The sequence below is a fragment of the Antechinus flavipes genome, chromosome 5, assembly GCF_016432865.1.
Source record: "Antechinus flavipes isolate AdamAnt ecotype Samford, QLD, Australia chromosome 5, AdamAnt_v2, whole genome shotgun sequence".
Taxonomy (NCBI): domain Eukaryota; kingdom Metazoa; phylum Chordata; class Mammalia; order Dasyuromorphia; family Dasyuridae; genus Antechinus; species Antechinus flavipes.
Genome location: NC_067402.1, coordinates 205,093,021 through 205,120,681, shown reverse-complemented (window position 1 = coordinate 205,120,681; position 27,661 = coordinate 205,093,021). Strand labels below are relative to the sequence as shown.

General features: G+C 35.7%; 1 protein-coding gene across 8 annotated transcripts in view; it reads left to right on the top strand.

The window, feature by feature from the left end:
• The first annotated feature begins 643 nt into the window (after positions 1–643).
• Positions 644–27,661, top strand: part of CPSF6 (cleavage and polyadenylation specific factor 6) — a 39,401-nt gene continuing 12,383 nt past the window's right edge. For 2 of the 8 annotated variants that reach the window (XR_007954344.1, XM_052001452.1), the window contains exons 1-10: positions 644–781; positions 9,373–9,582; positions 15,129–15,232; positions 19,252–19,397; positions 20,310–20,483; positions 20,612–20,722; positions 21,149–21,653; positions 23,362–23,477; positions 23,785–23,938; positions 27,392–27,587. Coding sequence is in view for 7 of the 8 variants with exons in the window: in XM_052001452.1 (XP_051857412.1) it covers positions 722–781; positions 9,373–9,582; positions 15,129–15,232; positions 19,252–19,397; positions 20,310–20,483; positions 20,612–20,722; positions 21,149–21,653; positions 23,362–23,477; positions 23,785–23,938; positions 27,392–27,581 (1,770 nt within the window). In the remaining variant the exon portion in view is untranslated. Of the gene's footprint in view, positions 782–7,371; positions 7,502–9,372; positions 9,583–15,128; positions 15,233–19,251; positions 19,398–20,309; positions 20,484–20,611; positions 20,723–21,148; positions 21,654–23,361; positions 23,478–23,784; positions 23,939–27,391; positions 27,590–27,661 lie in introns of those variants that run through there. The other 6 variants (XM_052001453.1, XM_052001450.1, XM_052001454.1 and 3 more) reach the window with 6 other exon arrangements.

Here is a 27,661-nt window from a genome sequence, read left to right as displayed (position 1 = left end):
TCGTTTTGCTATTTTTTCCCCCGAGAGGAAATTTATAACAGCCAACTATTAGTGTAACAGAGGAGGAAAGATGAGGGATAGTAGAAAAGAGTTGGGGAGAGATCAAAGAGGAAACAGTGGAAATGGCAAGACGTGCAGGATGCAAAGGCAAATGCAGCACGCAAAACCAAATGCGGCATGCATGCAAATGATCAAACCACTTTCTTTTTCTGGAGCTACATTCACTAGCGGGTTTGGGACTTGGAGGGAAAAGGAGATACGTGGGTGTTAAGTAAAAGGGGGCTGCGGATGCTACGAGATTCCCAAATTATATATGTAAACATTCATCTTCTAATTGCAAACAATTAGGAAACGAAGGCTGTGCCACGTGTCGGACCGTCATCTTTTTCACGGATTCACAGAACCCAGGCTGTACCGCCTGCAGCAGGGCCAGAAGCCCGCGCTTTATTGCGGTAGGGGGGAAATGAAAAAAAAGAAAAAGGTTTCTTTTGCTTTTCCACTCTTCTGGCTCAGTGCAGCCGCAGCCCCAGGCCCGCGCACAGCTCGCCTCCACAGCTGCAGCTCCCGCCGCCCACAGCGCCCACCCCTCCCGCCTCCCGACTCGGAAGTGACGCAATGGATCCCCCCTCCCCCCTCCGCTAGATCCGCTGCTGCTGCTGCTGCTGCGGACCGAGCTGCTTTAGGTGGCCGCGGCGGCGGCGGCAGCGGCAGCCGAGGGAAAATGGCGGACGGTGTGGATCACATAGACATTTACGCGGATGTGGGAGAGGAGTTCAACCAGGTACGTGTGGCCCACCCCCTCCCCCCGGAGGCCCGCGCGGCCGAAGCAGGCTGCGTGCAGGCCGGCGGGGCTGGGGCCGAGGCCGGGGCTGGGCCCGCCCGCTGCGGGGGCTGCACCTTGGCCAGCTTCTCGGGCCGCCCCGTTCCCGGCCTTTCTCTCCCGCTCTTCCCGCCCCCCCCCCCTTCCCTTCTCCCCGCGCCGCCTTCTAGGCTTGCTCGGCTCCGACTCCTCTTTCCCCGCCTCCCCATTATGGGCGACGCCCGGGTCCCGGGGCTTCCCGCCTAGGCTTAGGCCCCGAGCAGCGGCGGCGGCGGTGGCAGGGCCGGGCCTCGTGTGCGCCGGGGGGCGGGGGCGGGGGCAGGGGCAGGGGCAGGACGGTCAGGGCCCGCCCTCTTGCCTGGCCCGGTTCGGCTCGGCCTTGTGAAGGGACCCGCTCCCCTCCCGCCCCGGCGACCCCTCCCCTCCTCTCGCCTCATGGAAGCCTCCGTTTCGCGGCCCTTTGTGCCCTCCTCGCGCCTCGCTCTCCCCGGACCCCGCCTGCTGCTTGGGCCACGGGTCCCTTCGCCAGCGCCGCCTCCCCAGGCCCCGAGGCCTGGCTTGGCAGTCGCCGCCGACGTGCTGGGGCCTGGTCGGGGAGGGGGAGGCGGCGGCCTCCGGGCGGGAATGTCTTCCTCACACCTGAAGGACCGGGCGCGCCAATCGGACACCGAGTGAAAAAAGGGGCCTCTGCATCTCTCTTCCAAACGTACAAATTCAATATCTATATTCGTCCACACATTGTAATTCGAAATTAAAATGATCTCCCTCATTTCTTTATGTCTAAATGCACCGCGTCCTTTGACGCCGCTCGGCCCTGGGAGGCTTTGTGGTCGCCAATCCCCCCACTCCCCCACCCCCGCTTCGTACCCCGGTTCTAGCAGGGCTTGAGCGGTGGGTGGGCGGTCCCCCGGGGTGGGGGGGAAAGGGCTGCCGGGAGCTTCGGAACGGGAAGCATTTAGTTTAAAAAATACTCTTTTTTTTTTTTAACGCATTTATTAAGCGCCTGCTCAGACCACTGGCTTTGTGGGCTTAGCGCTAGCGGGAATACAAAGAAAGGCCGAGGGGGGGCAGGGGAAGGTTCCTGCCCTCGAGGAGGGTCCCAATCTCCTCAGCCCCTTCCGGAAGAACCGAGATTCTGATTCTGAGGGATGGGGATTCTTTTGCAAAACGTCTGCCCTTGCTGTTGGAACGGGAGCCGGGAGGATGCCCTCGGGAAGGAAGCGCCCGCTTGGGAGGGCTGCCCAGGGCTTGGCACGGGGTTTTTCTTTGCTTGGGCTGGTGGCTTCGGGGGTGGGCTGGGGAGGGGGCGGCCTTTTGCCTCTGGTACCTGGCTTTACTAATGCTTATCGAAGGAAATACCTCAAAAGGAGCAAAAAACCACTAGCCCCTGCTCCGGGAGCTCAGCGTCCAAACGAGAGACCACCTGCAAACCGATGTGTGCAAACGAGATCTAGACTGAGTCAACTGGAGAGAATCTAGCTAGCTTGGAGGGGGCCTGGGAAAGCTCACCGAAGCGGGGTTCAGTTGAAACTTGGAAGGAGCCAGGAGGTGGATATCGTGTTTTGTTCGATGACACGTATCGGGGGAGGATGCTTGTTTTGGGCTCGGTTTTTGTTTTTAAAGAAAGGTTTTGGTTGTGGAAGGTGGGATTTTAATTGGAACTTGGAAGAAACCAGAAGGTGGATCAATGTATTTTGCTAATAGTCCATATTTGGGGATGCGTGGTGGGGGTTTTTTGTTTATGGATTTTAGAGAAGCTCCTTTTGGAAGATGGGATTTAGGTTGAAATTTGGAAGCCAGGTGATAGATGAAGTGTGTTTTTGTTCAAATAGCACATATTGAGAAAGGGGGTAGAAGGTTGCAATTTGGGGGGTTATTTTTTTTTCCTTCCCTTTAAAGGATTTCTTTTAGAAGATGGGGATTTAGTTTCAAATTTGGAAGAAGCCAGAAGATGGATAATGTTTTGCTTGATAACACATGTTGGGGAGGGAAGGTGGTATTTGTTGGTGGTAGTGGGTGTTTCATACATAATGTGTTTATTTTTTCCTGTCCCTGGGAGAAAGGAACTTTATAAATTTTCACAATCTGTGTTTGTTGGTTTTTATTTGAATGTGTTAATTGACAGAATCCAGATTTGTTTTTCCTTAAAAATTTACTTTTTATGTATATGTGGTAGTAGACAAAATTGCCACGTTTTCCTATTCCTTTAAGTGCCAAAAATGTTTTAAATATTAAGCTGTGAATGATTAAAGCATCTTAAAGTGAAAAATGTTTTAGATACTTGTTTGTATTTCAAGCCTATCATCTCAAAATTTATATATAGTTAAATGTCTTTTAAACTATTAAAACTAAAACTTTTTAGTATTATAAAAAATAACTAGGATGTCAGAGCTTTTTTGCACTTTCTAGTTCTTTTATATGCACACGTGTGTAATAATTTTTAAAATACATGGAATGCTAATATGGCAAATTGTCCTCATAGTTTATTCCAGTTCAATCAATTAAATGTCTTTAAACTATTAATAAGAAAATAATATTTTAGTACCATAAAATAGGTTGCCATTTTTTTTTATCTGTCTAGATTAGAGGTTTTTAAAACTTTTTTTTTAGTTATAGGCCCCATTAGGGTTTGTAGTTTATATTGAAAGCTTATTTGTACTTATTAAGTTTATATCACTTAAGTCTCCTTAAAAGTACAAGTAAGCACAAAACTTTGGAGTATCACATACAAATAGAACATCAAAGATTTTTTAAGGGTTTTCTGGGCCTTATATGGATATTCATATAATATATTTTTAATATTTGCAGTGTTCATATTACAAACCCATTGTGCTTAAAATATCTTTAAACTACTAGTAAGAATACAACATCTTTTAAGAACCATACAAAAATAATATATTTGGTCCAGTTGACAAAGCCTTTTTTTTTTTATTCTTTTTTAAAGCATTTTACAGGAAGGGAAACTGCTAGTGAGGATTTTCTTCCAAGAGGGCAATGCTATATATTTTCTCAGTCCTCAATATATTTTAGGACTGAATGCCAGGATGAATGTAACATTTATTCACTTTTCCTTACAGGAGTTTCTGTCCTTGGCTTTTCGATCCCTCCCTACAGAGGAGGTATACTTTGGGCATCACTTAGTGGTCAAGTCTTTTTTCAGTTTTCTTCACTTCTCAGAAATACATCAAGGCTATTGCAGACTTGATCCTGGAGGGATGTTGCCTTTGTTTGTAATGCCAGTTGGTACTGTAATTATGTTCATTGTCTTCCTGCAGCCTGGGTGAGAGAAATATTGTGGATTTCATCAACTACTTTGACAGTCAACTTTTTTTTTTTTAATTGAGAATTTTTCTTTAAAATCAGCCAGGTAGCCTATGTTCAAATGACTTTATTAATGTCCTATTTAGACTTTGAAATTGATGAAATCAAATGGTACTGTTTTTTGTTTGTAGTTAGATTAAATGATAGCTTTGATTTTATATTCTGGATATCACTGACCTCTGCTATTTTTACGCCTGCTTTCAGCAGTAATTCTTTTCATGAATCTGTACTTTTAAAGTATATAGTGTTTGAATGTCCAAAGAGATAATTCTGTGTTTGCTATATAATTAGTTATGTGAACTTTTATATCTATTTTTTAAAAAGGTATAATTAAGCATGTATTAAAAAGTTCAACTCTATATTTTCTTATTACTATAATGCGTTTTTGGGGGGTGGGATGAAAATTCCTTCACAGATCAGATGAATTTAAAGTGATGAGAAAAGGTGAGGGAGGGAAAAAAGCACAAAGGTCTCTGCTGTTTTGTGTGGAGGTAATTCTTGATGTCTTTAATTGGAGGTCCATAGATACACCATCAAATTGGGAACTGTTACTTTTTTGAAGACATCATTTGGGCTTTTCTTTTTTCAATGCTACTTGCATCCTCTTCCTCATCCTGCTCCACTATGCACAGGTACTGTGTTTGGATTTGGGAAGAGAACAGCACTAGAATAGCTGCTAAAGCAGTTTGATTTCATGCTAAGATTTATAGTTATTGATTTAAAATTTTATAATCGAGCATCTTGACTCTCTTTTTTCTCTTGCCTCAACTACATGAAAATCAACCCAGGTTGATGTGTCAAAAAGTAGACATCTTGATGTTATTGTGAAGTATGTAGTCACAGAAATAGATGTGGAATTGGAAAAGACTTTGAAGAGCAGAGTCCATCTCCCTTATTTTACAGATGGGGAAATTAAACCATAGAAGAGTGTACACATACTAAATATTCTAAAATAGGATCTTACTGACTTCAATAGATTCTAATGTGAAACTAGCTTCTTTTTTTGTTTACATGGGACTATGTGAGTTCTGTGATTTTAGGGACCCATCTTGCAGCTTTAAAAAGAAAATAATTATTTAGCTAGAGATTTAGAAAAAAAATTTCTCACTTTTATTTCTTAATCTGGTACTACTTTGTATCTTTCATTTTCCCAACATCATTATCTATTTGGATGATGAAAGTTAGTTTTCCATTATATGGTTAAACTATTATTGTTCTACAATTAAATTGCTTGTTAATATTTTTATTGAATGAGATAGGTTTGTTTTTGCTGAGCTTATTGTTCCTAGAAGACAAAATGAGGATTTCTGCTCAGTTTATAAGAATAGCAGTGTTAGCTGGGCTAAGGTCTGTGTATTGAAAACTACCTAGGAGAGATTGAGTATAAAAACGGTTCCTAATTCTTTCTTTTTCATCAACTTATTTTCTTTCAACGTACATCTCTATTATCACTAATTTGAAGAATTTTTTTGGTGGCAAATTTTAAATTATTCATGCTATATGAATTCATACTTATGCTTTATGGGATAAAAGACAGCATATCATAGGATAGTGGAAGAATTCTCCCATAAAGATGACCCTGGTTCAAAATCTGGCTTCACTGTTTGTTTAGAAGTATTGTGACCTAGGGCAAATTACTGAATCTCTCTGAAGGTGGTTTTCTCATCCAGGCAAACTCAGAGGATTGTTGTAATGATCAAATGAGAATTAGAACTTGCTCTTAATTGTAAAATGTCATTATAAATTGTTATTAAAAAATTCTAATCAAGTGATTATATTAAATTCTTTTACTTAAGAATTCTGATTTTTCTTTATTAACTTAATTTTTTTTTTTTTTAAGCTGAAGGCCAGTTGTATCAGTTTGTATGTCCTTGGGACAGTTGTTCTTATTTTGTTTTTGAAAGATCAGAAAAACATAGAGGAGTGAGCATTAACCAGAGTAACAGGACTACAAAAAACAGTAGCGTACTTAAAGACTGCCAGGAGTGACTTGAGAGCCCTATGTTGACTCTCGATGAGTATATATGTCTATTACTTTTTGCTGATTGTCGTGAATGAACTGTCCACAAAAACAATAGCTCACAGAAACCTATCCATGATATTTTACATTTTATTTTCTAAAGTGTTTTCCCTAACTTACTGTTAAATAAAAATCTTTTTAGATCTTGTCTTGTACAAGTGTCTAGTCAGTGATTTGCACTGCTTTAATATATTTTATACTTTACAAATTAGGGAAAAGTTAGAAAAATGAACTTGATTCTTATTAGCAACAAAATAATAGCTTAAATTTATAGTTTTCTTCTGGGTCAGTTTCCATTTATACAAAAAAGGCATTTAAGATGAGCCAACATTTTATTGTCTGAAAACTTTATTAGAGAACAGAAATCATGATATTTGCTCATTTTTGAATGCCACAAAATATTCTTCAAGAATGATAATTTTAGTAGAAATGAGACCTTTTGAGCAGTAGTGCTTGTCACTTTTTATTTGAAAAATTTTTGTGTTATTTTTAAATTTAAGTTTTAGGATTCACTGTGCCCATGAATAAGTTTATGGATTTTTTGAGTGTGAATGTAAGCTTTTCTGAAACAACATTCATTAAGATGGTAATAGAAAGCTGGCACTATAGATGTTTGGGTAGGTGGTATGGGCTGGCCTTAAGATAGACACAATTGACACTATAGTGGGGCATATGCTTTGAGTTTTTTTCCAGTAATGGCGATAAATTTGTTCAAATTCATCCACATTTTCTTACCGAATCCAAATGGCATACATTTGTGAAACGGCTGGCCTTGGCTAGGAGTGCAATCTATGACTTTGGAACAAAATGAAGCTCTAGCTACATGGAGGTCAAACCCAGGACCATGGTCTCATTAGCATCATGCTTCAACCAATTGGAAACAGTACAACTACCAGACAAAATGGCTGATCCTAGTATTGGTAGAACCATATCAATGTGGAAGGATGGGTTGGTGTCAACATAGAAATTCAAGAATGGACAAAAATAGTAAGTGGCTTGTAAAATACCAGGTTAGTGTAGAATGTGGTTTTGTTTACAAATTGTTGTTTACTCATTGTTACTATATTCATAGACAATGATTACTTATAAAAAAGAAGTGGCTTGGCATGTTAATATATTTTTTTGTAAGTGAAAGTGTTAACATATCTTTATTTTTACACCTGCTATTAACCATTGCATTCTTTTTTACTCTCCCTTAGACCCTATGTTGTGGTTATACTTTCTGCAGAGGAGAATGGGGACACAACTTCTTTTGAGTAATAATAATTCTACTTGCTGTTAAGAGCCGGATTGCAAGAGAGTTTACTGTGCCCTCAACCCCTTATGATCTGAAAATGAAGGTTCGAACTTGTGATCCCCTTTCCTGTTCCATGTGTGGAACCCTTGTGCTGCAACTACAAAACGGGAAGCTTCAGCTCATGCTGAAACTTCAAAACAAAATTCCCACAAATTTTGTTATTATTCAAGATAAAATATGAGCATGTTATTCTGTTTATTTGCAACTATCAGCATAGCAGAAATCTACATTTTAAGGGGGTGGTCATTTTTTTTGTTATGCTACTGTACAAAATTAAATTGTGAATCTAGAACCCTTATTAGATTTATAAGTATGCCCCATAAAGATAGAAACTTTAATACAAACTCCCATTTATATATTGGATTAACTGATGCAGTACATTTACATAAGGTTAACTTCAAATATTGTTGTGCATATATATATATTTTTTCTATTACAGATGAAATCCTATTATAATGATATCACAGTGATATTTCCGAATAACATTTCCTTGTTTTGGGGATCCACATTAGCGGTGTTTTGTTGTTCTGGCTACTGTTATACCAAAAGATTCTCTGGGAGTTTTTCATGTAGCTGCATATTCTAGAACCAGTAACTATATCTCTTATTTGCTTTTCTCAGTAATTTTTATCATAGAAAAATAGTAAGAAAGTTAGCTTTGTCTTCAGATTTTCACAGCTCTCTTTTTTAGCATTTGTCTTGAATCTCTAATTTCTTGCCTTCTCAGATGCATCTGACTACAATAAAAACACATAGATTCTAGCAACTTAGGAAAAATGGATGTTTGTGATACTTTATTTCCATTTCAGTGAGGTTAGATTACTTATAGTAAAAGTTAATGGTTAGCACTTCAGAGCAAGTCCCTCTCAAATAGAATTATTGGTGAATTTTTAAAATTTATTTTTCCCCTTCATGAATATGTTCTTCCTTCTTCCCTGGTTTTTATTATTAAAAATATTTTTTCCTACTTTCACTTGAAAAATATGTAGGAACAAGACTAGACTATGGTTTCTTCAAGTTCTGGATCTTTCCCCCTTTTTCCTATGTATGATAGGTGAACTATAAGTATTCATTAAATAGGTTACTCTATCTATGGCCTTAAACCACTACTATGGTCTATGTTCACAATTCTTTTGCCACTTCAGAGAGAAAGAGAGAAATCAATTTCCTATTGACTGGGAATGATTTTATAGCAGTACCTTTATAAAATTTTCTTCAATATTGTTTAATCTGTGACAGTTGTGACAGAATTTTACTTATACTTCATCTGTTGTTTATTTTCCCCAACTTTTTCATTTACTACTACATTTTAAATAATTTCCTTTCCTATTTTTCCACATCTCTTTCCTTTGGCCCAGATTGATATGTTCATTTGTAAAAAAACAAATAACCCCCCAGCAACTTTTTATTAAGAGCTAAGATATTGAATTTGAGCAGCTAAAGGAAATTATTTGGAACATTAGGGAGGATTTGAAAAAACTTGGTGATTTCTGGGTCTTATTGATATATGAAGTTGTAATTGTTGGGTTTTCCTTTTCAGTGTGTATTGTTTCAAATGTTAAAATGGCTTATCTGTTTTGTATTCATGTGTTGCGACTCTATACCATGATTGTATCAAAATTTTATTTTTGTATTTTATTGTCTTCATGTTAAATTTTTCCAGAGGAACTTATCTCCAATTTTATAATAGAAGTCATTGGGAAAATAAGATTCAGTATACAGAACTTTGTTTTACAGGCATCTTTCATGAATGCATCTATCCCATAAAGTTGAGGTAACAATTGTATTGAGAAGTTTGGATCCTTGACTATCTTCTGTGAGATTTAAAAAAAAAAAAGTTCAGTATCCTTGTATTTCAGTCTTTAGTAGTATTCTGAGTATTTTGTAATCTAGAGCATTGTTTCTGTATCTCAGGAAGCTGAATATGGTGGGCATGATCAGATAGATTTGTATGATGATGTCATCTCTCCATCTGCAAATAATGGAGATGCCCCAGAGGATCGCGATTACATGGATGCTCTCCCACCATCTGTTGGCGATGATGTAGGTAAAGGATCAGCACCCAATGTTGTCTATACATATACTGGAAAGAGAATTGCATTGTACATTGGAAATCTTACATGGGTAAGTGCCTGTTCCTCTGGCTATTTATTAATTCTGAATTCATGTCATTGAAATTTTCTTGCAATTTCTTAGTTGTTTAAAAATTCAATTGTGAGATTTCTTAAAATTTTCCCCCCTACTTTTATTCCTGAATAGATTGGTGGGAGAAAAGAGTGGAGAAGTATTATTACTATATATGATAAAACTTTATAAATTCACTCTACTAATTTGTGATAATTTAACCTGAGTTAGAGGAGATTTCAACCAAGTGCAGGTCAAGAAATTTTGTTAAGTTAAAATATTAAGTGATTACCCTTTTACTCCTTTCATATCTACTTGATTTACCTCAGACATTTCATTCCTATTCTGAAAAATCAACCTCATTTCTTAAACTAATAAAGAAAGGGGAAAAGCATTTTTGCTTTCTGATTTCAAAACATATACACACACAAACACGCATATATATATATATATATATTTTTTTTTTTTTTCTAATTTTGGGTGGCTCCTGTCCATGTCCTGTAGGGTTCCATCTAGTGCTCTGGAGGCCTTCCCTTAGATGCTTTATACTATGTGGGTACCATTGCCCCATTCAGATTATCAGTCTATATTTATCTTTTATTATATGATTAGCCCAATTCTTTTTCTAGTTGTAATGCTTTAATAACTTTGTGCATCTTATTTTGTCATTGGTAATTTGCTCTTGCCTATCTATACCCACTATGAATCTCTCAGGTGTTCTCTGGGTGACCTGCAATTTTGAGATTGAAGCATTTATTCCATGTTTTTCAACATTGCTGTAAAAATACTGGTTTTAAAAATTATGAGGTTAATATTTTAAGAAGCAATTTAGGGTAATTGAAAATATTATCCAGTTTTGTAATTAAATATAGCCTGTGCTCTTTTTCCTGTTTAATTCTGGGCCCAGTTAATTGTTCATCTGTGTTGCCTACCTAGAGTAGATGTTCATGGACCAAATTTATGTTTATCTGGATAATGGACTGACTTTCTCTGCTTTTATACCTATTATTATTATTAGTTAGGACTATGGATCTTATTTAGAAGTCTGTGAAATGACCTGGGCTTTGATATATTGAGTCTGTACAATATCCTCTAACATCACCTAGAGGAATCTCACTATCTAAAGGGGGAACCCTCTATATTGTATTCACAAGAAAAATGTGTTAATAATGCTTCTGCAACAATTGTGCTCAATGTATTTCTAAATTTCAACTTCGGGGAGGAAATCATAGGTGGACTCAGAATACAGCAACCCTCAAAAATCATTCTGACATAGAACATAAGTGTCCTGTGTGGTATCCACATGATTCCAGTGCATTTAATGTTCTCTTCACATAACTGGGGAAGAAAGGGAAGTACAGGATATCTAGACTGAGAAATTTGCAGTGATTCTCAGGGATTGAATTTCATGACGCACTGATATTGAAGAAGATGTCTAAAGATTATTTTGTCCACCATTGGCAGTATATATATATATAATTTTTCAATAAAACACTTGATTTTTCCTTAAAAAAAATCATCTTCCAAATGGATTCTGTTAAGGGTAGACTCCATGACACTAGCAAATACCTGCTTGATCCTGTGATTTATATCTATGAAATAATCATAACTCTGTTGGATCTTTCAAAAAAATCCTATAAATCAAATGCTTTTTAAAAATTTCAGCAAAGGAATCTTTTACTCATTTGAGTGTTTGTTGGACATTAGAAATTATTTTTTAGAAATAGTTTATTTCTCATTTTGGGTTGCAAAAGTCTGCATGTTCTCTTCTAATTTCTCATGCTTTGTTATGTTTGGATTATCCAAAACCATTTAAGGCATAAGAAAGTAATCAACAGTTCTGCATATCCTCAGGATTACCTTTTTGTAGGGATAATAGCAATGTTTTATTTTATTTTTCTCCCCCAGCTGTTTACTCTTGATTGTGCCACTTTGTTTTGTACCTCCTCTATGCATACTTAATATTTGGTCCAGCTTCTTTTCCTTTTTTTTGTTGTTTTGTTTTGTCTTCTTTTCTTGAGTTCCATTTCTATTTTCCTAAGGATTATAATGGAATCTCAGTATGATATTTCCATTGTTGTTGATGGAGTAAGAAATGTCTTATAAGAATTGTGACAGATTTTTTCCATTTTTATCAGTTTGTTCTTTTAGTTTTATTAATTGCTTTTGGAATGGTTATTTGACTTTTTTGGATCTTAAATTTTCTGTAAAATCTTTTTTCTTTTAACACTTAGTGTTTTATGAAGTGTAATATTACAAGTATTACAAATGAGGTTCTAAATTGGTGGTCATTCACTGTGTCAAGTAAGTTGAGGGGGAGAAAGTGAGTGAGTGAATGTGAGTGAGAGTGTGTGTGTGCGTGTGTGAGAGAGAGAGAGTAGGGAGAGAGTAGGGAGAGAGTGCACCAGCAGTACAAGAGCAGAACATATGTGCAATTTTTATTGATGTCTTTTTTGCTTTTATATTGTATGCATTTTTGAATATATTCCCGGTCTTTCAATCTTTGCTTTGTAACAAAAATGAGTGATTGGGGGTTGGGGAAATTGGTTCAGTAAAAAATAATGGATACTTCTGCATGTGACAATAGGTGCAGTGTTTTATACTCAATTCTTGCTTTTCCAAAAAGAGGGGGGAAATAAAGAGATTAGTGGGTTGAATTATTTTCTAGGCTTTTGCTCTGTTGTTGGGGTTTGTTTACACATTGGTTAATCTCCTGTCAGAAATAGTGAAAGTCTAAATCATTGTCTGTTCCTTTTTCCATTTTCAATTTTTCAGCTTCAGAAGCTTATTTAAATATGTCCATTTGGATGTCCTCATTTTTATTCTAAATTTTAATCTTTAGTTATACAGATAGCTAGATCAGCTTGATGACATAATGGACACAGTCTCAGACCTGGAGTCAGGAAAACTCATCTTCCTGAGTTCAGATCTGGCCTTCTAGCTATGTGACCTTGGCCAAGTCACTTAACCTGTTTAACCTTAGTTTCCTCATTGGTAAAATGTGTTGGAGAAGGAAACAATAACCCCCTCCAGTGTATTTGCCAAGAAAACTCCAAATGGGGTCACAGCAACAGCAAAGTACAGCCAGCCAATTTGGAATGACGCCCAGGTTGTTAATCATTTATTACCTGTCTGTTAAGATATAATCGCATGTTTTTTGTGCTATTTAATGCTCACTATGGCTATTACCTCCTGACTCTTGAAAGGCCACCTGTGCTATTGAGACATAAACTTTTGGTGTGACCTAACAGTGCTGTTTCTTGTTCCTTGGTCCTAACTTAATCATTTTTTACCTTCTTTCCCTATTCATATTTGTATTAAAGTATGTGTTGATATTACACAGAAAAACAATTTTTAACATTTTCTCTTAAGTTTTGGGTTCCAAATTTTATCCTGGAAGGTTCCTCCCTCTCTCCCACCCCCTTAGATGGTAAGCAGTCTGATATAGGTTGTTGATATGCAATCATGTAAAACATTTCCATATTAGTCATTTTGTGGAATAAAACTAGAACATAAAAAAAATAGTGTGCTTTGGTCTGTATTCAGACCCCCCCATAGTTCTTTCTGAAGGTGGATAGCAGTTTTTTGTCTTTGATTATTGTGTTGCTAAAAATAGCTAAGTTATTCATAGTTGTTCATCCTACAGCATTGCTGTCACATTGTGTACAAGGTTCTCCTGGTTCTGCTCAATTTACTCTGCATCAGTTCATATAAGACTTTCCAGGGTTTTTTTGTTTTTTGTTTTTGGTGTGTTTTTTTTGGAGAGCATCTAGCTCACAATGTCTTATAGCATAATAATGTTCCATCACAATAATATATTACAACTTGTTTAGGCATTTCCCAGTTGGTTGTCATCCCCCTCAATTTCCAAATCTTAGCCACTTTAAAAAAAAAAAACTGCTATAAATATTTTTGTACATAGAGAACCTTTTCCCTTTTTTTGTGGATTTTTCCCCCCGTCTTTGAGATAGAGATCTAGTCGTGGTATGGCTGAGTCAAAGGGTATACAGAGTTTTATAGATCATTGGCATAGTTCCATATTGCTCTCCAGAATAGTTGAATAAGTTCACAACTTCACCAGCACATTATTATTATTCTAATTATTATATTCTCTCCTACAGTTTCCTTTTCCATCATATTAGCCAATCTGATAAGTATGAGATGGTATCTGAATAGTTTTAATTTATATTTCTCAATAGTGATTTAGAGAATTTTTTCATGACTATATAGATATCTTTGATTTCTTTGTCTGAAAACTGCTTGTTCATATTCTTTGACCATGTATCAGTTGAAGAATGACTTGTATTATAAACTTATTTCTCTATATATTTGAGAAAGGAGGTCTTTATCAAATACTTATAATTCTGCTTTCTTCCCCCAAGGTATTTACTTTTCTTTTAATTTTGATTTCATTGCTTTTGTTTGTGTAAACCCTTTCTAATTTATTGTAATAAAAATTATCCATTTTATCTTTTCTAATGTTATTGTTTGGTCCTAAATTTTTTTTTTTAATCATAGATTTGCCATGCTCTCCTAATTTGCTTGTGGTAACAACCTTTATGTCTAAATCTTTTCCATATATAATTTTGATTATCTTTTTCATTTTTTCATAGAATTTCTTTACTCCTCTTCTGATGGTTCATAAGCTACATTTAACTTCAGAGTGACCTTTTTGCTTAGCATTACAACTTAGTGTCTCATGAAATGATACTTCTTCTTTGACTACATAATAAAGCCATATCGTTTAATTGCCTTTCCAAAAAGAACCTGTAAACAGTCTTTTTTCAGTCTATCTTTTGACAATATTTTTTGCAAGAATGTCAAGAAGATCTTCAGTTTTTCCAGTTTTGTAGACATTTTTTAATATTTGGATTTCATATTTAGAGTCTTTTAGTTAATGTTGTAGGATATCTGAAAATTGATTCTTAGCATCTGCTGCTCTCTCTGCTACTGTCACTGCACAGGAATAAGGGATATTTTATACTTTTTTGTCTCATAGGTTGCTATGGACAAAGAATCTATTACTTAATTGCTTATTGGCGCAGAATCTCTGTGCATAACTGGAATAGGCTTTAGAAAACAGTTGGTGTGTCTCCAGGACTCCACATAGGATTGCTATGCTTTAGGGGCAAGAGGAAACTTGTATGACCTTTATTTTAACCAATGAGGGAAAAGGATATTTAATTATACTGCGCCTAAAATCATATCCTTTATAATTTGTACCACAAAACATGTATATGTAATACACACACATATATAAAATAGCATTCTTGAAACAGTATCATTTTTTTTTTCTTGTTCTGTTTAACATGTAATTTAGAGTTTATGTTCCACAAAATTGTTATTTCTAATTCTTGATCTCTAGTCACTAATTATCATGTTTTTATGGAATATATGAAGAGAAATAATTTCATGTGGTAAAAAAAAAATAGTATCTGTAAATGTTTAGATTTTATTTTTACATAAAATTTAGAATACCTTTTACAACAAGCAACGAAACTTTGAGTATATTTTTGTTGCTGAATTTTAAATTTAATGCCTTGCAGTGGACAACTGATGAAGATTTAACTGAAGCAGTCCATTCTTTGGGAGTAAATGATATTTTGGAGATTAAGTTTTTTGAAAACCGTGCTAATGGCCAGTCAAAAGGGTAAGAATTTTTTTGGCCTAACTTTTCCCTACTATATTATTATTGATATTTCATTGAGCTAGTGATGTTAATACTGATTCAGATTGATAGAGAAGTGAAGTATTGTGAATAATCAAAAGCATTTAAAATACCAGCTATGTATTAGAAATGCAATTTAACAAATGAAATAGGACTTGATTTCAAGGAGCCTATCTTTTTTTTTGTTTCTATGTCTTTGTTAATTGTAAAATGGTAAAGAATATCACTTAATATACCACAAAAACCTTTTTTGTTCTCTCCTGATGCACTCATCATGGTAGGGAAGTAGACATATGGGTTTGTAGTTAATATTCTCTTGATGACATTCCCCTGCATTAATAAGGTCCAAGATTTTTTCCCTGCTTTGGTATATTTCTTTTCAAAAAGAAACAAAAAAAGAAACAAAAGTTTGTGTTTTGTTCTTTTAACACCTTCACAATCTACCAAAGCTCTCCCATAATTGTATTTAATGTAATAAGACTAGTTGTGGGGTTTTCATTTCTACTTTCTTTAAGCAATCTCATTGACTGTAATGTTAACAAGTATAGTGGGTAGCACTGTCCTTTAAAGAGAAAACTTATTGAAAATTTTTTGCAAATCTTTTCCTTTTTTTTTTTTTTTAATCTTACTTTCATTTTAATCCTTAAAGGTTCTTGTAATAACTTTACTTATTTGAATATCTTGGCAAGTTTGCTTTCCTCCCTGTCTGCTCTATGAGATGATATAGCTAGTTATTGCCCGTCTTTTTTTGCAGAACTTTGCAGATTAATTTTAGGTCAGTTATTCGATGGTTAATATGTTTGCTGAGCCCTTTTGGTCCGTCGTGTGACATTTAAGTTACATGATTGAATCTTTCTATGAAATTATCATAGAACTGGTAAAACATTTTTGTGTAAACACAATTGCATTTTTACGTTTACATTGGTGTACTCAAAATATTAGTCGTGTGTGAAAAGAATTATAAATGTTACTCGTATGTCCTTTAACTAGAGCCTACATGTATCATTTAGTGATAGTTGATATCTTCTTCCTTTTCAGGTATCAATTTATTTATGTATTTAATTTTATGTATTGGTTGCATTTTTGGTGCAGAAATGCCCTTTAGAACATAATAGGGTTAATTAGTCATTTGGAAAGCATTTATAAAGAGTTTGTACCAGGTATTCTGTAGGGAATTAAGATGTAAAGCCCAAAAAATGTAACTTTCTTCCTTCAAGAAGCTAATACTCTGTTACTTGTTCCCCTAAAAATTATGTAGTCAAGTCTTTTCCAAACAAAATGTTCTTGAATATTTTTTTCTTTTATTTGTGGGAGTCTTAACAGATAGCATTTGACTTTAGAGCCAAGGTTTTTGGAGGCATTATAGGAATTTTACTGAACAAATGTTTACTATCTTTGAATAGAAATTAATCATCATCAAGTTTCCCAATTTTTAAAATGGGATTTATTTAACTATAAAGGAGAATTTTTAAAAGTTGAAACAAACTTACTACTCCTTTTCTTATTGAAAAATATTGTCCTTTCATTCTGTTTCATGAGTAACTTCAGTAATTTATATATAGGAGTCTCAAAGATAATCAAGGACTTAGATTGATAATATTCTGCTTTCCTCATTTTGAGTATAGGAGTATTAACTTAAAATATTTTCTTACTCCATGAAACAATCCTATCTGTTCCCAGTTTTACCGCACACTTTTAACTTTGTACCTATCATATGCTCTAGCTAAACTGGGCTACTTCTGCATCCATATCCACAGATGTGCTGATGAATGTTCAACAACTGACTCTTAGAGGAAAGGAAGAGTATTCTGGCATACTTTAAAAGTTTAATCTGCAATATTACCATTTTTCTATCATTTAAGTTTAAGTAATCAGAGCAACAAATCTGTTCCTGACTTGAAATGTTTGCCAATTTCAAAGATGAAAATATTCACATTGAAAGCCAGTTCTAGCTGGCTTCCCATTTCATATCTGGGGCTTGCTATACTTGACTTGGTAGAAATAAGAGCAGTGGATGGAAATTGCTTAGGGACAGAGTTAGGCCTTTTTCATGATATATGGAGTTAATTTGGCCAAAAGTAAGATGGCTGATCTTTAGAGAATTCTTCAATTCCCAATTCATTGGAAATTTCCAAGCAAAGAATCACTTTTTAGGGGTTTTATAGAAGGAATTCCTAAAAAAGAATGATTACCTCCAGGAACTTAAATGGCTATTTGCTATACTTTTCATGTAATAGATTACTATCCTTTTTGATTATTTCATGTAAAAGTAATATTTTTTAAAATGTGAGAAAACTTAATTCATTTTAAGTACAAAACATTCTAAAATGTAATAAAATTTTCTCTTTTAAGATCTCATTTATATAGGGACATGTGTGTTTTATCCTCAAAAACCATGGGAAAATAGGATTAATACATAAACTTTTACTTTATAAGCAGCTTTTTGCAAAGTGAAAATATTGCTTTGTGTGGTAGAGAGAGAGCTGACTTTGAAATTGGGATGACCTGGTTCCTTCTTTTGACATACTGGTTGTGTTTCAGTGTGTCCTAGGCAGCTTCATAATACTGTAAATAGAGGAGATTACCCAGTGAGGTCTTCTGATCCATATCACAGTGCTAGAATTTCTTCTCTTTCTTACCAGTAGTAGAGAAAAAGCAGTCTTAAGTCTTATGTTCTTACCAGCAGATGTTGAAGTCATTTACAGTGAATTATGGCTATTCTGCTTGAGAACCAGAGTGCTCCAGTAGAAAGAACATTTGACTTGGAAATAGAAAACTTGAATTTGAAGCCATTTATGATTGGCTAATTCTTTATTAAAATGAAAATACTACTTGGTTGGGTTGTTATAAGAAAGGTTGCTTTGTAAACTTAAAAAACACTATGTAATGGCGATTATTTTGCTAATATATGAGCAATTTCCACTAAAAGTCTATTCAAGTGCTTTAATTGTGGTAGGGATGTAAACCTGGATTTAGATTAGTAGAGAGTAAGATGTCTGGAAGTAAATACTACTGAAATTAGTAAAAGGTCTCTGGAGTAGTGGAGAAGACCTAATATTAAATGCTTAAATTTACCCATTTTTAAATTCTTGTTTATACTAGACAGCTGTAGCTAAGAGGGTATTCAAATAATATTTAGAAAAATTGACACTTTGGCAATTAAAAATTAATGTCTAGGCATTTCCATTTTTTCACAAAAGATTGATCTGCCTAACTTATGAATTCCTACAGCATCTTTGAACAGTAGTTATTCACTCATACAACTTCTTAATAATGACAATAAAAAGTTTGTTGATCAAGGATCTTGTTGACATTCTTTATGTATGGTAGATTGAGCCCTAAAAAAAAGAGTAAAGATTTAATAGCTGTTGACCTTGATACTGTTGTGCTTTTCTGATTCATTGTAACTAGAATCTCAAGTATACTATAATAGCCACAAGCCTATTTTTAGAAATATGTTTTAGATATTTAATACCTGAAATTGCAAGCGAAGAAAGGCATTGCTGAAAGGATCATAGATCTAGAGCCAGAAGAGATCATCTGGGCCATTTCCTTCATTTTACATCAAGGGAAGGGAAGGTACTGGCCCAAGGTAGTAATAATACAGGTAAGGTAAAAATGCAGATAGTAATTATCAGATTGTCTGGCTTGGAGAGTGAGAGTGCTGGGAAGGAGGGCCAGAGTCAGAGGACCTGGTTCAAATCCTGACTGCCACTTATTGACTGTATGACTTTGGGTAACCTGCTATTTTTCTGGGGCCCACTTTTCTCACCTTGGAAAAGGAGCATGTGGACTACATCATCTTTAAGATTCCTTCTAGCGGTAACTCTTATGAACTTGTCTAACAATGTAAGAAATATTTTCAAGTGATCATTAGGTAATTAAAAACATTTAGAAGAATTCCTCTTATTACACTCAAAGCTTTCTAATTTCCTTCTCTTTTCCCTCTCTCCCTCCCGTTCCTTTTCTTTTTTCTTTTTTTTTTTTTCCTCTTTGTTTAGGTTTGCCCTTGTTGGTGTTGGATCTGAAGCATCCTCAAAAAAGTTAATGGATCTGTTACCTAAAAGGGAACTACATGGTCAGAATCCTGTTGTGACTCCTTGTAATAAGCAGTTCCTGAGTCAATTTGAAATGCAATCCAGGAAAAGTAAGCACAACTCTAACCTCCTTGCTACCTCCATCCCTTTAAATCCTTAAAATAATATAGCATATTTTGTAGACTCTTAAGGTGATGTGAAATCTTAACACTTAAGTTGTCAGTGAGATATCTGAAAGCAGAGTTTATATATTCTTCAGGATGGCTTTAGCCAGTGATTCCTTATATCTTTCTTAGTACTGATAGCTACCATGTGAAGTGTTGTTAGTCCTTATCACAGGAGGTGTCATTACTGCACCTTAAATAGACATTATGCAGTTACAGAATCCTGTCATGCTTGTTGGTTTTTAAGTAATAGAAAAAGAGTGTTTTTGTATACTTTATATGTAGAAAGAATTGACTTTGAAGCGGAAACAATTGAAGTATAATCAGTTTAACATTTAAAATGGTTTAAAGTTAATCTTTTTTAGTAACTATTTCTTGATCTGCCACTATTATTGTTATACATGGTAAAATGAATTTGGCATATTCTACCTTCTCAGTGAACCTGATCTAATTGAGGAGACATGAAAATTAAATATGTAGCCAACATAGAAAAAATTTAAATGTTTTATCATTTTTTTTGAGAAGCTCTTATGTTATAGAACTTTTTATAAAATTGAGTGGTTTGTACAACTGAAATTCTTGGCTGCTGCAGAATACTTGGTATTTTGAAAGTAGGTTTTGCATTTCCTCATTGGATGTACCTTAAATCCTGGATTCTGAGACTTTAAGAAATCACATGGATATGAACACCTACTAAGCCAACACTTCCACGCAATTTGCACAGGCCCAAGGCATCTACAAGTTTAAGTATATTATGAATGAAGATGGGGAGGGGGAGAATTTACTCCTGACAACAGTGGTTACATTTCAGTGGACTGGTTTAATAAATGCTATTTATGAGTATTTGGATATTTGCAGCTACACAGTCAGGACAAATGTCTGGGGAAGGTAAAGCTGGCCCTCCAGGAGGCAGTTCACGTGCAGCATTTCCACAAGGTGGTAGAGGACGGGGCCGTTTTCCAGGGGCTGTTCCAGGTGGGGACAGATTTCCTGGACCAGCTGGACCAGGAGGGCCACCCCCACCTTTCCCAGGTAAAAATTTTCTCAAATTACCATGGATAAACTTGACTTCCCAATACCTCTTTTCCTTTTCTCTCTTTTTCAAGTTATGCATTATTAATGTGACTTACTCTCCTTGTTATGCTATTTTTGGAATCCAGGAAATTTGATCAAGCATCTTGTTAAAGGAACTCGGCCTTTGTTCCTGGAAACTAGGATTCCATGGCATATGGGGCACAGCATAGAGGAAATACCCATTTTTGGCCTAAAAGGTCTTTATTTTTCTCCAAACTTGCTTGACTTTATATATAGAATATTTACATCCGTCTTATTTTCTTACCTCTTTAAAAAAAATCCTTTCAAGACCATTTTTCCTCGTTTCACTTTCTAGCTTGGCATCAGAATAGAATTTAAGGTGGGTGATTTCACTGTAAGAAGTGTATATACACTGAAAGGTAGACATTTTAAAAAAGCACTCTTGAGTATTGTAATCCTTTTTACTAAAGTTTTCGTTTATTTGAATAACATCTTTAAGAACTATATGCTTTAAAAAATTAAATTTTATGCAATTATGCTTTGCCTTCATAGTTAATATAGAATTTAAGTTGTGGGTTATATATTAAGAGGGATAATCTTGGCATGATAGTGAGAAGTATCTTATTATTGAATTTTTTTTCTCTCTCTCCTTTATCCTGTAGCTGGACAAACTCCACCACGTCCACCCTTAGGTCCTCCAGGCCCTCCCGGCCCACCAGGCCCTCCACCTCCTGGTCAGGTTCTTCCTCCTCCATTAGCTGGGCCTCCTAATCGAGGTGATCGCCCTCCACCACCAGTTCTTTTTCCAGGACAGCCTTTTGGGCAGCCTCCATTGGGTCCACTTCCTCCTGGTCCTCCACCTCCAGTGCCAGGCTACGGCCCCCCTCCTGGTCCTCCACCTCCACAGCAGGGACCACCTCCGCCTCCAGGCCCTTTTCCACCTCGCCCACCTGGCCCTTTGGGGCCACCCCTCACACTTGCTCCTCCTCCACACCTTCCTGGACCACCTCCAGGTGCCCCCCCACCAGCTCCACACGTGAACCCAGCTTTCTTTCCCCCACCAACCAACAGCGGCATGCCAACATCAGACAGCCGGGGTCCACCACCCACAGACCCATATGGCCGACCTCCTCCATATGATAGAGGCGACTATGGGCCCCCTGGAAGGTAAGTTGGATTGGAAGTGTTTAAAAAAGCAACATGTTTTGATCTGTGGAGGAAAGAGATGTTAGTGGCTTGTTTGTGCGTTTTCATCTAATTTTAAATATAACCTGCTTCATAAACCTCTTCTGTAAATATATCTTTAACCACAACCTCAGCTATTTTCATTTGTTTGTTTTGTTATTTCTGCCACCCCTGGCTGTGAGAAGGTGGTGAGGCATGGGGAGAAAAGAGCACCTTAGACCAGGGATGCAGGGTTTGCTAGTCTTATTCTTTCTGCAGTGTCAGCCAGCTCTGATCTTCACATCTTTGGATGTTACAGTAAAGGTGTTAGACTAGATGGTCTTAAACGAGACTCCTTTCTATATTCTTGAGTCTGTGAACACATTTGAGAGCATGCATTTATTCCATTCACAATTTTGAGAGTTGAGTTTGTTAGCTTGACATGTCTAAATCTTTTACTTCTTTACTTGTTCATGCATTTGATTGCTTTTATTTTTAAGTCAGCCGATTTTAATTTTGTCTTAAGGGCATTGAATTTTTTCCTCGTTTTCATAAATAAGCAAAGCATTCTGTATAATTTGTAAACAAATTAAGCAGCTATTCATTTTAAATTAGCTTCCCTCTTTGGAATGCTTCTATATATCTGTAACAGAATGCTAAGTGACTTGGTTTAATAATTACCTAAGACTTCTTCGCTTGTCAGTTCTTTTGTATTTTTATAACACTTAGAAAGTGTATAAATTATTTTGCTGCAGAGATTTTTATGTAAAAGTATCATTGTACAGTCATATTATTGGAACATTATTGGAACGCTTATATTCATGTTATTTGTATTTTTAAAGCATTAAGTGAGCCTCAGAAATCAAAAGTACTTCATTTAAAGGTCCATCTTTGATTTAATGTAGTCTCTGTACCCCTGAGCTAGTTGTTGAAACTCTCAGTCAAAGGATTGTCAATGAACTAGGGATCTGCTAGTGTCCTTGATAGTTTCCTCCTCACATTTATACACTTGGTTAAACTGGTTTTTTTATAGCACAATTGAAAAATGCTAACACTTCCATTTGTTTAGCAGCACAGTATGGAACAAATACTTGTTTTTTCATCATGGTTAGGGGCAGAATTACACTAAGTTATTTATATTTCTTTCTACTTATTTTCTACTACTTCTCTCAGTCATGTTTGAGTTTTTGCTACTTTCAGAACACCATACATGGCTACTATGAAAGAGGGCACCAAATAACCCAACAGCTTTTTGTCAAATTCCCAGGATGACTTTTTTTTTTAAGCCTCTCTGAAGAGATCCCTTCCAGTTTCAAAAAATATATTATAAAGTTCTGGATTTTTCATTATGTATTGGCTTGTTTCTGTTTTTGTAAAAGTTTTGTTAGTTATAAAGACATTTAAGTATTTGAGTATGGCTGTGTTCGTCATGTCTCAAATAAAAATTTAAAACAGCCAAGGTTTTCTCTATATTCAAAATAGTTTTTCAACTCTAGGTAAATTCTAGTATAATTCATTTGAATTTGATTTATTTTGGGGGGGAAGAATAGAACATTATATTGCTTTTCATTCTGGAATAGAAACAAACTACTGTAAGGCTGAAAAATGGTAACTAAAGTCTTTTGGGGGGGTTATTTGTTTATAGTGTTTAAAATGGAAAGAATTTCCTCATTTGAAAGGTGCAATTTAAGGTTTATTTTAATTATTGCAGAGAAATGGATGCTGCAAGAACGCCATTAAGTGAAGCAGAGTTTGAAGAAATCATGAATAGAAACAGGGCGATTTCAAGCAGTGCCATTTCAAGAGCTGTGTCTGATGCCAGTGCTGGTTAGTATTTCCTGGTTGAAATTATCTTCATTCTTATCTCTTAGCAGTTCCTGAAAATCATTAGAAAAATAAACTCTAGTGAGCAAATTATTCACCTAGGATGATTTTTGATCTTTTTGTGATTTTAAAAAACCAAAACATATAATTAAAACTCTTGGTCATTTTATAAACTGGTTGCTTTTGGAAAATTATTATTCATAGATAGGGCTCTGCTATATGGGTTACATGGTATTTTTAATCAAAAAAAATGGAAAAATAAATTTTACCAGAACTTTATTGACTTCTAATATTTTTTTGTTTGTTTTAGGTGATTATGGGAGTGCTATTGAGACATTGGTAACTGCTATTTCCTTAATTAAACAATCCAAAGTATCTGCTGATGATCGTTGCAAAGTGCTTATTAGTTCCTTGCAGGATTGCCTTCATGGAATTGAGTCCAAATCATATGGTTCTGGATCAAGGTAAAACTTTCCTTTTTTAGTTCCATTTAAAATCACTAGTTTACATATAGAAAAGTTATTGCAGTCATTTTTAGGATTTAAAATTTTGATTTTGCTTGAGATAAAAGATGCAGCATATCTTTCTGGATTAGTGTATCCTAAGAGAATTTGGCTGAACCTTTAGTATTGCAGTGGAAAGAATCTAAGCTTTAGCTTCAGAGTTCTTGAGTTCTCTCACTTAGCTCTTCACCCTCTATATAACTTTGAGCAAAATGGTTATTTACCTTTCAGCCAGGGCTTCTTCCTCTATGGAAGGGTCTTGAATCTTAAAATCAACCGTGCCAATTAAGTGCCTGCTTTTAATGCCAGGTGCTCTGGGATATGCCTATAACTGTGATTATGTGCATGCTGTTTTCTTTATTAGACAAGGAGCTCTTTGAAAGCAGGGACTGAGATTTCCTCCTTCCTTTCCTCCTTGTTCCTCCCTCCCCTCTTTCTGTCCTCTTTCCTCTTTCTTTCCTTTCTTCTCTTTCCTTTCCTTTGCCTTCCTTTTTCCCTTCTTTTCCTCTTTCCTTTCCCTCCCCTTTTTTCTCCTTCCCCACCCCTTTGCTTCCTTCTCTTCCCTTTTTCTTCTCTCCCTTCCCCTCCATCCTTACTTTCCCCAAGCCTTAGCAAAGTTCCTGTTATGTAGTAAGTCTTTTAACAAATTTTTTTGACTTACATTTTATGTCCAAAGTAGAAATTCTCATTTTGGAAGAAAGTGACTTTTGTGAATTAAAGTTTTTTGTGTGTGCCATAGCAACAGGTGAGGAAAGAACTATTAGCAGTTCACATAAGTGTTCTCTTTAGCTTTTCATGTTCAAGGAAAGTTTCTTTCTTGATAGGATTTTTAATGGTTAAAAGTTTGCTTGCTGATTTGATTTCTTTGAGGGGAGGAAAATAAGACTATATATTGCTGCCCTTTCTGGAATAGAAACAATCCTAAATGTTATATATACTTCTGGCATATAGCAGTCCTAATTGTAAGTCAAAAGTTTAACCTCACACAACAAACAACATGATAATATGCATTGCTAATTTGCTCTTCTCATTCCCTCAGAAAGTCAGTCTGTTCTTGGTCTTCAATTGGTTTTCAATTGTAATATATATATAATAAGTTAATTTACCAAAAATAATCTTAACATTTCTTTTATTTACAGATCCTATAGAAGTTTAGTTGTCAAATTAGTGGAAATTGTAGTCCTCAATTATAAAATGTTTAGAAAGTGTCATTTACCTTACCTATGAGTGGTTTTTTGATAGTGTAGTAGAAAAGCTCTAGAAGCTGGAATAAAAAATATTTTAATATTAATCTTGATTAATGTACTAAATAGTAAAACTGCCATCTTTCAGAAGTTTTAAAGAGAACACATTTTAGATACCATGGCTGCAAAGCAGAAGCCACTGACCCATCTTTTTATTGTAATAGACGCATCATGTTAGTAGTAGTTGTCATGTAGTAGTGTTGTCAGTAATGGAGTCATTTGTTCAGTGCACAGAAGCAATATGACCTAGTAGTCCAAGGTTGATACTTAACTTGGAGTCTAAAATAACTGGGTTTAAATCCCCTCATTGTTATTTATTGTCTGATCTTCGTCCAATTACCTAAAGCTTCAAAATTTATAATGTAAGTTTATTATGTTTACTAAAGAGATCTACACCAAAGGAGATTAATAAGGTTTAAATAAGGTAACAAATGTAAAATGTTTTGCAAATACAGTGTTTTGTGCACTTTGAGAGCTGGTAGCCTAGTAGATAAAAGCTTTAGGCCTGCAGTCAGGAAGACCAGAGTTTAAATTCAGTCTTAAATACTTAATAGCTGTGTAACCCTGTCTGCCTCATAATAATAGCACCTGCTCTGCAGGATTGATGATATGATATGATGTGATATATATAAGTACTAGCCATTTTATAGAGAGTAAATTGTAGTTCGTATAGATTAGAAGCCTTGTTTGTGCTCATCAGCATTAAATTTGGATTTTTTTTTTTTTTAAATCAGACTCTATGTCCACCATTTTATCTTTGGTAGCATAAGGTATCTGCAGTAAATGGAAAATGGACTAAATGGGGAAAAAATAATCACAGAAAAGAAGGAGGGTTAGATTAGAAATAACAAAATATTTCCAAAAATGTTTTCCTTTTGTCTTTGGAACATAATTTATCCTACATATGTGACCTAGAACCATGGAACTTGAGAGAAAAATGTTTAATGGTCATCTAGTTTAACCCTTTACAGGGAATGAAACTAGAACTTTAAGAAGTTAAGTAATCTCTCAGCTCAAAATCATCTCTGGAAAATATGGTTAGAATTTAGCAATGTTTATCATCTGATATAGATAATCTCTCATTCCTTCCTGCTTTAAGATTTTGTGCCTCTTTATTCAACTCTTATAAAGGATAACTAGGTGGTACAGGGAAATAGAGCATTGGGGTTGAAATCAAAGAGACTCATCTTCCTAAATTCAAATCTGACATCAGACACTTAACTTGCTTTATGACACTGGGCAAGTCTGTTAACCCTGTTTGCCTCAGTATTCTTATCTGTAATATGAGCTAGACAAAGAAATGACTAACCACCCGAATATCTTTGCCAAGAAAACCTCAAAAGAGGTTACAAAGAGTCAGAAACATTTAAATAATAGCAAAATCCAACTTTTGTGAACTTAACATTTATCTAAAAATTATGAAGTTATCTACATAGTCCATAGACCAATTGAAAATCTCTTTCCTAGATTAGTTTAAAATTTTAAAACTAATGCTGTTCCCCATGTGACTAAGCACCCATTCTTAAAATTACTATCCTTTCAGATAGTCCTAAAAGAGCATTGTTTCTTTGTGCATGTGCATGAATGTTTTCTCATGAACTGCTTTTGATATCTTTTCATGTATTTCATTTTTGAACTAACCGATAAACAATTTATAAAATCTCTTTTCCTCCATGTCATTAATGTACAAATGGAATTTTGTCTTAGATTAATAGTTTTGCATCAGAACAGTTTGATCAGCGATGGTTCAGAATGAGAGGGAGAACCCTCTTAGACTTTCACTATAAGGAATATTTATTGGAAGAGTGAATGTTCCAGGTTTCTATTAAACTCTTGATAACCCAAATCATCTTTCTCTTTAATAGAATCTGTACTGTACTTGAGCCAAGTATAATTCTTAATATTTGCTGAATTGATTTATTGGTAATTTGTGTTAGATTGTGTAGAATGTTGCCTTACTGTTTGGATAGCTTATTTCATGGTGTGACATAAATAAAAATATAATCTTACCTTGTTCTTGGTGATAAAAGAAAAAGGAAAGGACAAGATAGAAGATCTAAACTATTTGAAAGGTTTTTGTGTCTTTCTGGAAGATTGCTTGCTCTGAGATATATGTTGGGTTTTTTAGAGACCTGGTTAAGAAGAGTATTAATCCAGTAATTTCTTTTAGAAGACGTGAACGATCAAGAGAGAGGGACCACAGTAGATCCAGAGAAAAGAGCAGACGTCACAAATCCCGTAGTAGAGATCGTCATGATGATTATTATAGAGAGAGAAGCAGAGAACGAGAAAGACATCGGGATCGTGACCGAGACCGTGATAGAGAACGTGATAGAGAGCGAGAATATCGCCACCGTTAAGAGAAGGTGGGTATTGCTGGTTCCTTTTGTATGTCAGTGTCTGTAGTAGTATTAACATTAAATATAACTCCAAGGCTATT